The sequence below is a fragment of the Halyomorpha halys genome, unplaced genomic scaffold (genome assembly GCF_000696795.3).
Source record: "Halyomorpha halys isolate HHAL.00 unplaced genomic scaffold, Hhal_1.1 Scaffold1589.1, whole genome shotgun sequence".
Taxonomy (NCBI): domain Eukaryota; kingdom Metazoa; phylum Arthropoda; class Insecta; order Hemiptera; family Pentatomidae; genus Halyomorpha; species Halyomorpha halys.
In genome coordinates this window covers 54,967-66,778 of record NW_027114669.1, presented here as the reverse complement: position 1 = coordinate 66,778, position 11,812 = coordinate 54,967, and the positions used below count along the sequence as shown (strand labels likewise).

The following is an 11,812-nucleotide window of genomic DNA, read 5'->3' as shown; positions in this document are numbered from 1 at the left end:
TATAATAAAGGTTAAATACATAAAATAATAAAGGTTAGTTGTTAAGTAACCTTGTGTCATTACTATGCTCGAATCCCTTTTTATTTTACGATATTCTTTCAGTCTAATCGTAAGTGGTGCCGAAACCCGGGATCCTTTAGATTCCGAATTTCCGTCACACGATTAGTGATATTGTGAGTCCTATAACAATATCAAACGGACCCTCTTGAACCAATAGCCCAGAGGCGCAACAAAAACTCGTCGCCGACCACCACGCAGGCAAAACAAATCATAGGGGTATAGAGGAAACCGTGCGCTGAAGTGACTTTACTACTGGAAATCTATCACTGAAGGAATCGTCAGCACGAGTATCGCGGTGGAAAGAAAGGCTCGCGGCATATAACTTCCACATCGTGCATAAGAAAGGCGTCGACAATGTAGTGGCCGATTGGTTATCGCGAGATCTAGTGATGAACGCGATTGAGGACGACGAAGCTCCCGTCAAACTGTTTGCGCTAAGGTATCTACGCGAGGGGGCGGAGAGCGAATCGGTTCAGAGTGAATCGGATGGAAATGCAACACCAACAGACAGACCCGCGGAAATTCCGGAAATTGATGAGATAATCAACGATAAAAAGTTACAAATCGTTATAAAATCGAAACAGGCCGCCGGAACAGAAATAAGGGCGAGTGTTTAGGAGAGTCTATCGACTATATTGATTCGCGCCCCCGCTACATTAGAGGAAAATGAACTGGAGCATATATTCACGGAATTCGCGAGACCCGGCCGCAGCTGCCACGTGTACGTAGGAAATAAAGTAATAGCGGACAAATTCAAAAGACTGTGGAGACAGGAGCGCGTAGGAGTGGGTTATTCGTTAACTAGATGTCTACAGCTGGTAGAGACAATCGCCGACCCAGAGGCGCAACAAAAACTCGTTGCCAACCACCACGCAGGCAAAACAAATCATAGGGGTATGGAGGAAACTTTGTGCGACTTTACTACTGGAAATCTATGAGGCGCACTGTGGGTGACTGTATTGCAGCGTGCGACATATGTCAACAGGCCCAGTACGATCGCCAACCCCCGGTAGCCGAACAAGTAACCACACCCTCCACACTCAAACCTTTACAATCGGTACAAGTGGACGATCTACTCTAATGAAAAACAGTCGTGGCTAACAGCGGTTGACCCATTCAGTAAAATCGCGATGGCCTACCCTATCGAAGCGTTCAAAAAACAACAAAGTAATGAAAATAATAAGAATAGAAAGTCATAGATATTCTAGCTCAAGGATTGTGGACTGATATGTCTCCAATGAGGAATCATTCTTAGATCACAGACATATCAGTACAATCTAGTTGTTATTAGGTATAAATACAAAATCCCAAACTAGTTAGGTATTTTAAAAATTTTTTTTTCTTTAACTAAAAATAATGTATGTTAAATAATTTTAATTTCCATGAGAGGTTAAAATTAAGTCAAAATTTCTCTTTACTTTCCAGTTTGCAATAGAATTTTCAAGAAATAGTCTTTAAAAATATGAAAAGTTTAATTTATTAAACTATTTAAAAATTAATAAATCATTAATATAGTACTAAAAAGTTTATAAAGTTTGAACTTAATATGCATTGCCATTGTAATACATTTTTGCTGATGGTTAATTTTTTTAATTCACTTTAAATTTAAGAACTCTAGCTTCTATGTTTTCACTTTAAAAATAACACATCAACTAATACTTCACAGCATTTGACAATGAAACAGTTGCCTGTGGAGTAACACTGTGCATTTAAATAAGACTTAGATTATAAAATAGGAAAACTAATACTACAAAAAATAATAATGCATTTCTCTATTTTATAGGGTAAATTCACACACTATGATTCACCCTTAGAAAATCAAAAAGATAAAATATTGAACTGTGGGGACTTAAATTTTAAGACAGGAGAAATATGTTATGTTGCAAAAAGAGAGAGAAGTGAAATAAACAACAAAATTACAATCTAAAGTAATACTACCTCCATATCATAAAAAAAATTCTTTTTAAGTCTCTCTCTCTTTCACCTTCAGTTAATATCCTCAAAAAATGACAAATCTTTCTTCTTTAGAGATAAAAATCTTAATATAATATAAAATATCTTTGGAGATAAAAATCTTAATATAATTTTTAAAAAATGTTTATTAAATAATACTATACTGGAAGCATTGCATTGAATAGATGAGTAAGAACTCTAGCTCCTGAATTGATAGCTTCTTCCCCTACTTCTACATCAGCTACTGAATGCCCTAGAACAAGAAATAATTAAAACTATGGAATGGAAAAAGAAATACACACATAATGTAAATGTTAGTCTCATAAATAGATTGTTTATTTGAATTATTTATTTCAAGTACAAGCTCATTGAAGAAATACATAGTATTTTACACATCATGTATAAATATATATTACACAGGTTGAGCAGAGGTTCTCAACTTCTTCAAAGTGTTTTGTGAAGAAATTTATTAATAAATTGAATTTTCAAGTAATACACAAATTTTGGGATAAAGACCTTGATAACATTATACAGTACTCAGGATATCATATTTTGGGATGTAGTAAAGACCTTGATAACATTATACAATGTTCAGGACATCATATTTTGGGATGTCATAAAGACCTTGATAACATTATACAATGTTCAGGACATCATATTTTGGGATGTAATAAAGACCTTGATAACATTATACAATGTTCAGGACATCATAATGACAAGTAATTGAAATTTTTAATTTTATTTTCATCTTTTATGTTCAAAATTATACTTTGTTCTCTACACAGAACAAAAGTTACAGCCAGGGTGGATTTTGTTTTGTCCTCTGAGGACAAAACGGACCATTTTGTCAAATTTTGTCTGTCCCATATAAAATCAATAAATATTAATTATCCTGATAAAATCAAAACATATTTTGGCATTATTAATATATAAAAATTATTTTACTGAAGAGTTATTTGCCCAACTATAAACTTCCAATTCAAGATAAATATAAAAATAAAAATAACATCACTCATACAAAAACAAAATAAAAATAAAAGTAGTACAATATACAATCCTTAGATTTAAATTTTGTTTATTTTATTTACTGATCCTACTGATATGGTTTTCAAAAGAGCCAGTTTTAAAACAAATTCATTGATCTTTTCCTCTGTAAAAGTGACTTTAAGTATATAACTCCTGCAAATCCCTTTTGTAATGTATCACAGAAGCCTACTATCTCCTTACAACTTTTATGACGTGCAAGCACATATTTGGGGATTATAATATCGTGCAGCTGGCTTGAAAACTCCATACATTCCTTAATCAGCTGTTGTTCTGGTTTATCATCCCAATCAATGTGAACCTTCCATATACATTGAAGAATTATTTTGGCTCTAAAAATAGCAAGAGCTGAATATCCATGGGATCAATTAGTAATATACTGACAGTATACTTTTGATAGGAAATGTTCAAGCTTGATTATATTCTAATGAGTTGCTGGACCATTTGTGAATCGTGAATCCTCATTTTTCTAATAAATTTTAAGTTATAGTTTTAGTTCCAAGGCTGTCTCAATATTATCAACACCAGACATTATAGCATCTACATAAATGTCTTCAGAAAATGTTTTCGCCGTAATGGGATAGGGAATACCCTCATCTTTTACAAGCTAGATGATGCTTCAAGATAGGCAGCTGATACAACACCATAAGTCACTGTGTTAAGCCCATTTATTTGTATTTGCTAAGCAGAGTTGGGTCACCATAACATATGCTGGAATTGACAATCCAACAATTCAGGCCTGACCAATATTTGGCATGACATCAAAAATCCAAAAAGATATTCATCAAGTCCCTCTGTAATTTTATTCATACATACAGCTTATCATCCAAGCAGCCACCTCATGTCTGAGAAGAAGGAGTAAAAACCACTCAGATCTTGGAGTCGGAATCTCTTAACTTAAATACCCCATGATGTGGAATCATAAAGGTAGAAGGGGTTGTTGCAAGCTACATATTCCTTAGGCCAAGTAACTCTTAAAGAAAATCCTGATATTTAGCTTCATAAATCAGAGTCATTAGTGGTAGGGAGATAGCAGCCCCATTGCCTGGTCATAGTACCGCAGATAGCCACTGGTCCTTCAGGTTGGGGGAACAGTGCACTGATCCTCATACGTTTACACAGATTACAGCACACTACATTCACCCCCATACGATAGAGCAAGGTCAATGACAGTTCACACCCTAGGGTCACCTCCCCTAGGTAGCCACTTCGATTGGGGAAACATGTAAGGAAGCTATGAGAAGGCAATCCCTCCACCTGACTCGGGGGAGTAGGCCGATACCCTATTCACCTCAATCTCACAATTAGATGAAATGGAAAAGAACTTTAAGAAGAATGACACAAGTCTTTTCTACAAAGCATGCAAACAAAGGATCAGAGGTTTCACACCTTCTGGTGTGATGTTGAGGGGGGAAGGATGGGACCTTAGTGCAAACCAGTGAGGAAAACTATAACATCTTTAGTGAATACTTTGAGAACCTGCTCAACTGCAAAGAACCGCAGGAGAGAATGACAACTTGGAAAAGTTCTGTGGAGCGAATGGAGTCAGATCCCCCAGATGACGAAGAAATAGATGATATAATAGCGACCCTCAAGAACTACAAAGCATCAGATGAGGATGGAGTGTTAGCGGAGATATGGAAAATGACTGGGGAGGACTTCAAGAAGAGGGTCACGGAGCTGATGATGGATGTTTGGCTGGAGGAGAGGATTCCAGATGAGTGGAGGACTGCAGTTATACACCCTTTGCACGAGAAAGGTCCAAGAACGGATATCAAAAACAAAAGGGGGATCTCCCTGTTGTCTGTAAATTACAAGATCTTTTCTAGGGCACTCTTGAGTAGGTTAAATCTGCAAGTGGATTCGATGATTAAGGTATATCAGGGGGGTTTCGGGAAAGGAAGGTCATGCCAGGAACAAATTCTGGGTCTGAAACTACTAATAAATTACTACAACTCCAGGGCGAACAAGAATCTTTATATCTCCTTTGTGGACTTTAAGAAGACCTACGATTCTGTGAATAAGATGGCTTTACTGGGGATTCTGGAAGAATATGGAGTGGACAGAAAGACAAGGAGGTTAGTTGATCAAACGCTAACCAACACGACCTCGAAGGTGAAATTCCAAGAGTCATCAGTGGGCCCTTTCCGGTCAGGACAGGGCTCAAGCAGGAGGATTGTCTGTCCCCGGTACAGTTCAATGTAGTGCTGGATAAAGTAATGGAAGTTATGGGTCGAAAATAGCACGGTGGCAAAATTAGGGACCAAAAAGAATAACGTTGGAGTAAGTTGTCTGGCGTATGCTGATGATGTGGCCCTCCTGGGGGAATCTGCAGATGAAGCAATAGGGCAGTTAAACTCCCTAAAAGAAATAGCTGAAAGAGTCGCCTTGCAAATATCATTCAAAAAAACAGAGCTGATGACTATGGATCAAAACTTTTGGGAAAAAACAGTTAAAACAAAGTATGGGGAAATCAAGGTCACAAATAGCTTCAAGTATTTAGGGGAAATTATTTGTAGTAATGGGTCTGAGAGAAAAGGTATGGAGTAGAGGTTGGTCAAGATGAAAAGACTCAGCTTTGCCACAAGTAACTAATACTGAAAAAAGGTTTGTTAATAAGAGCAAAAATAAGACACTATAACACGGTTGTCAAACCGATAATTCTGTATGGAATGGAGACCGCTTCTCTTCCTAGCTTAAGGAAACGTTTGGGAATAGAGAGGAAGATCTTGAGGAGGATTTATGGGCCAGTAAAGTTACCGGAGGGATATAGGTTGAGCCCAACCAGAGAATTATAAAGAGAAATGGATGACCTGGAAACAGACATTAGGTTAAGGAAGCTGCATTTCTACGGTCATATGGTCATTAAGCATGGTTACATTAAGCAGACAAAGAAATAAACAGGGAAATTAGGAATCTCAAGTCGAGACTGCCTCAATAGAGATGAATATAGGAAAAAATTAAGGAAGATAAAGGTCCTTGTGAGTGCCAAAGAAGTGAGAAGGGGGAGAGTATGGTGTTCCGGTAACCTACGGCAACCGAAAGGTTGAATCGAAAAGGCTGTATAGGATTAGCGCCCCATGTGGCCAACAGCCAAATCTCACCTCCTCCAGCGCTCTCTGTGAAGAGAAGCAACCCAGACTAAGGTGAGTGAGAGCCATCTTGTCTTCAGCCAGAGAAGCAGTGCATCATTTTCTTTGTGTCTCCTGAGGAATCTACCATGAGTGAGTAGAACTCCTGGAGTTGTTCTCGGAAGCAGAGAGGAGAGAGGCTTAGAGATGCGGAGGGAGGAAAGAAGAAGTAAGTCCACATGGCAATAATTAACATTCACCACCACATAGTAATCATCATCAACCACCTCAATTTTAGATCTACAATTTCCATAGCCCTGTCATTCAAAATTTTACTAACCATTTAATCATAAATGTTTTCTTTCGGCCACCCACTACACCATTTGTAACTTAAACAATAGAATTTTATTTTTCATTTAATCATGTTCATTTTTCAATTATACAGTCCACTCCAACCCAACCAGCCAACCAAAAGTGAAGTGTGTCCGGCGATTCGGTTGAGGGCATGCTTCATACAGTATGGAGTGAAGAAGAAAGAAGAGTGCAGTCTGAAAGAATGAAGAAGAGGTGGGAAGAAAGGAAAGGAGGGGAATGGGTGGGGAAAGTTGGGAAGAAATGATATTCACATGGTCTATAAGGCCGTTTCGTGTCTAAAGAAAAAAAAAATTAAATTTACAATCATATGAACAAATTCCTGACCAAGGCTCATAGGAAGGAATATATACGATGGATATACCTCGAATAGGCATTACCATTTCATTAAGAAGATTTTCCAAAGTATATTAGACTAAGGTTCAGGCAATCAATATGGTATAAAACAGCCAGGCAGCAGTTGGCACATTGAGTTAAAAATGGTTGGTGCATTTCATTAAAAATTGTAAAAGTCAATAACGTTTGATTTCAAAGGTACCCAAATACTTAGATATAACTGGAATTGATAAGGCAGATAGACAGGTTGAAAAGGGTTGCACCTTAGCCTTAATGTGGCATCAGTTTTGGTAGCTATGCCAAAAGAAGAATAAGGATGACTTTTCTTTTAGAAGAAATAACAAAGTTCTTTATGGTGTTAAAAAACTAAATAGATTTATTCTAATCAATTTCTTAAGGGCCCTTATACCACTAGAAAGCTCTTCTGTAGATTTCTGAGGCTACTGAGTGAGAACAGGTTGGCAGAAAATATTGCTTTTTAGGCTGGAGTGAAAAAATAAAATAAGAAAAATGATACATTTCCCTATACTTAGGATATACAAAATAATCAATAGCAACACATCTGTCAGCACCACTACCGGAGGAGGATGATAAAGATTACATCACAAAATTAATAAAACCTCTGTATACAGGTAATATTGGGAGTTCTAATCCTATATTCTGATAATTTTCAATTTTCACATTATGCCAAACCACCATGGACCATAAACTGTGGACATAAATAATCCAAGTATAAGAGAAACGAAACCAACAATCAACACTATGGAGTGCCAAGGAATAACAAGGGCAGAAAAATTTAAATCATTTGAGGAAAGAAATTCTAAAAAATCGATTTTTTTTTTGTTCACTCTACAGACACCAGAACCAGCCTTCTCCATGCTTGCCTGTCTTGGGCTACCGCTTTCCAATTTGCTGTCTATCCATCTGGTTTTTGGCCCATGTTGTCTTTTGCCAACTTTAGTGGCATTCATTGTAATGTAGAGTGTCCTGATGGATTGCTTCGAACCACAAGTTCCGCCAATCTTAACCTCCTTGCCTTCATATCATGAGACATTAACTGTCCAGTCTCTGCAAGCAGTTCACTGTTAGTTCTTCTCTTCCATGAGTTAATGCTCTGATCCTATATTGTTCCTGTAATTGTACAGAAAACTTTCTGTTCAAATCACTCAATTCTGCTTTGATGTTAAGAGCCCAAGTCTTACAGGTGTATGTCAGAGCTGGCTTTATCATGGCATTGTACACCCTTAGCTTTAGATATTTCGAGATTTCAGTATTTTTGATAGAAAAAATAAGGCTCTGTTCGCGTCTATTATATGCTGGTCTATCTCAGTCCGCTCATTTATTGATGTAATAGTGGAGCCGAGGTATTTGCAACTGTCTATTTTCAGAAATGATTTGCCATTCATGCAGACTATGTTGTTAGGGTGGATTGTCAGCTTACAATCATATACTTTGTTTTATCTTTATTTGCTTGTAAGCCAATTTATTCTCCTTCTCTTAGTCTTTTCTAAATCTTTGCAAGTCCTTCCATGTCTGGTCCTCCATGGTTACTTCCTATAACCCCAATGCTGTCCACGTATGCCAGGATTTTATGTTTCATTCCGACATGTACCCCACCATTTTTGTGTGATGTTCTTCTAATCACTTTTTCTAGGGCTAAGTTGAACAGTATTGGCAAGAGTTCATCTCCTTGTCTCAGACCTGTTCTGACTTCAAAGGCTTCAGATACTTCTCCTTGTATCAGGACACTGTGTTTAGGATCATTCGTACACACTTTTGTCAGTCTTACTGACTTCCCAGAGATTTCCAGCTGAGTCATGATCTTCCAAAGGCAGTGTCTGTCTACGGAATCATAGGCTCCTTTGAAATTGAGAAATAAGGCTTTTATTTCCTATCATTTTTTCAGTATCTGTTTCAGGACAAAGATCTGGCCTAGCTAACTAAATAGTTACTTGGACTTTTTAATAGACTAAAGAGATTGAGACCAGACCTACACCTGCATTACAACCAAATCCAAGGTATGGCAAGGATTTCCTCCACCTTAATCTCACTTTAATCACCTACAAGTATAAGAAATATAAAATACATTTCTCAAAATTCATAGACATTATTCAAGTAAAAAGAAAGACTAAGGATTTATTGAAAATATGTTGAAGAAACCTTATAATATTGCGTTCATAACTTTCACTATAACAGTATAAAGTTAGTAAGCACATGTATGCATTTTAAGTCAAAAGTTAAAGAAAGCAAACCTAGGCAAACAATAATTCCTTTCTCCACAAGCCACCTGATCACTTCAACACTATTTTCCAGTTCTGGGGCTAAAGTGAGCACCTTTATACAACTTAAATCACCATACATGTCCAATATGCTTCCTGGACCCTAGAAAAAACAATAATCATTTAAATATAACTTTTTTCTAAACAAAGTGAACTAGTTTACCTCCACGAGAACTTTCACATCAGATATGTTTCATTCTACTTTTTAATCCATCAAAATATAAGAAAAATAATACTCATTCATAAAAACAATGTAACATTATCAAGAAAATACAACCACTAGGTAAAAATTACATCAAATGTTTATGGAGTACAATCTCTAATAGTCCTAGTATCCATTCACACCTACTCCTGATTAATGAAACTATCATAAAATAGGCATTTTTTGAGTGTTGCTACCCTTAACTTTAGAATTGTCAGACTAAAAGACATTCTCTCTGATTATTTTGGCTTCACCAGTTTTTGGGTTAGAGTTCTCTAGTTCAAATAGAGAATTTAAGCAAATTAAGATATCTGAACATACATTAAAAAGAAGTATATGCCCATTGGGGAGCTAATTTAATACGATAAAAAATGTAAATTTTAAAAATGAATTAGGTCACTTACATTTGGTAAATCAGATATATATTCAGCATTATGGGCCCCCATTTTCTTTTTATTTATAAAAGGTCCTTCAACATGGGCTCCTAAAATGCTAGCTCCATTTAAACCACCTTTTCTTGGCGAAAGTAAACGCAGCACCTGAAAATACAGTAAATAATTTGTTATGATGGATAGCTCAAATAAGCAACTTTAAGCCAATTTTGTCATCTTACTCCTCGAATATTATTTTTAGGATTTCACTAAAATCCAATAAAAATATCTCAACAACTTAAGTTACTTAAGTAGTTAGAGAGCATTTTTTTTTGTTTTACCATAAATTTTATTAGTTACAAAAAATTAACTTAATTTTTATTTTGCAATATCAGATGAAAGTATCCTCTTAATTCCAAAGTAGCCCTGCATCTTCTTTCCACACTGTTTATAGAATTATCACTAGTTTTCATGTAAATTTCTTACCAAAACCTAGTTCAAATGTCCTGTAATTTTCAGAGTGAGAGTTGTGGATTTTGGGTTGATTTATCTCTTAACTCATTAACTAACCTGGACTAATTGACAAGATAGCCTCTTAGTTGGTCTAATTTATTTCAATACTGGGCCCTTATTGTGGAATTGTGGGATAATAATATACCAATCTTTTCATTTGATTTCTGGTTTGGATTAACAAAAATATATTTTCACTTGTTGTCGGAGTACTTGTTTAAGTAATCCGATTTTCACGGTTAATTTTTGGATTTATATAAAGTCGGGGTCGGGGGTCTCATTTCCTGATGCCCCCCCCTTCCGCGGACACCGGAAGACCTCGCGTTCCTGGCCCCATCGATTTGCTCATAGGCGTTGACCTATACCCCCGCCTAGTTACTGGTGCTCCCAACAAGGCCTTCGGGGATGGTCACTTATATCTCCTGCCGACGGTACTCGGCAAAGTCGTAATGGGGACGTATTCGAATAGCACGTCTACCGGCATCTCCCTCCTCATACAGCATGATGCAACCGCTTCGAATCGGACCAATCGAAAACCCGACAACCTCGGTACAGTTAAACGTAGGCGCCCACCCCGTTGCATCCGTTCGAAAAATAATCGTTCGAACGCATCCTTAAACCTCGCATCCGTTCGTTAACTTATCCTTCTGTCGTTAAGATTGGGTTCTTCAGGGTGGGCGGCAGGATTTGCTCTCCGTTAGCAAAACGTTTTGTTCCATTTTCATAGTTCGTTATTCGCAATATAGGATGACCATTTTCCGTTGTATTTCGATTCTCAATACGTTACGTCCAACCTGAAATCGCTCTTGTTCACGACAACACGCAACTGGCTCCCGTGAACAAGATGCATTATTTGAAAAATGCCCCCCGCGTCGCTGCTAGCCGGATTTCCTTTCGATGCCAGCTCCTATCAGCCGGCTTGGGACGCTCTGATGCGTGAATACAATAATCCGCGCGTTCTCGCTTCAAGATGCGTGCAAAGGGTCTTGAACTACAAATGCCCCACGTCTGGCGGAGAACGTGCGAAATACGTATCATATTTGGCCGAGGTTGGTAAGGGGGTCGAGTCGTTTCGGGCTTTGGTTTTAGAGGACGAAACGGATGTCATCCTGTCCACATTAGCTCTCCGAGCCATGGACCCCGTCACCAGACGGCACTTCGAGCTTGCCCGTGCAAGCAGCGAGTTCCCCACCGTCGATGAGATCATAGCGTTCGTGAGACAGAGATTGATGGCGTGTAAGCTGTCTCACAAACTCGATATGCAGCCTCATTCCGACACTCCACGCGCCAAGCCTGTCGGTAGAGAAAAGGGCGGAATCTCCTTGCTTGCCAGCAAGGTCGGCACGAAGGACCGTGTTTCTCCGGGTCGCCGCCTAGGCGCGCGTCACCGGGGAAATCTGGCAGATCGGGACGTCGTCAGTCACCCGGCACAGAACGTTGTCCCCGTTGCGAGGGGCGGCACCTCTTGGGGTGGTGCTTCCGCTTTCTGGCCTTGACCCCTCAGGAACGTAGCGAGTTTATCAAGTCATCCGGTCTGTGCCGGAACTGCCTGAGGTCGGGTCACCACGCGTCGAAATGCTCTTCGGAGTTCAACTGTACGTTCTGTCGCGCCAA

At 38.3% G+C, this 11,812-nt stretch overlaps 1 protein-coding gene across 4 annotated transcripts in view; it reads right to left on the bottom strand.

Moving 5' to 3' along the window:
• The window catches only part of LOC106690138 (N-acetylglucosamine-6-phosphate deacetylase), an 83,754-nt gene that overhangs the window by 57,707 nt on the left and 14,235 nt on the right, over positions 1–11,812 (bottom strand). For all 4 annotated transcript variants that reach the window (XR_001344536.3, XM_014435462.3, XM_014435464.3 and 1 more), the window contains 3 exons: positions 9,722–9,856; positions 9,089–9,218; positions 2,178–2,266 (listed from right to left, as the gene is read on the bottom strand). Coding sequence is in view for 3 of the 4 variants with exons in the window: in XM_014435462.3 (XP_014290948.1) it covers positions 2,178–2,266; positions 9,089–9,218; positions 9,722–9,856 (354 nt within the window). In the remaining variant the exon portion in view is untranslated. The remainder of the gene's footprint in view (positions 1–2,177; positions 2,267–9,088; positions 9,219–9,721; positions 9,857–11,812) is intronic.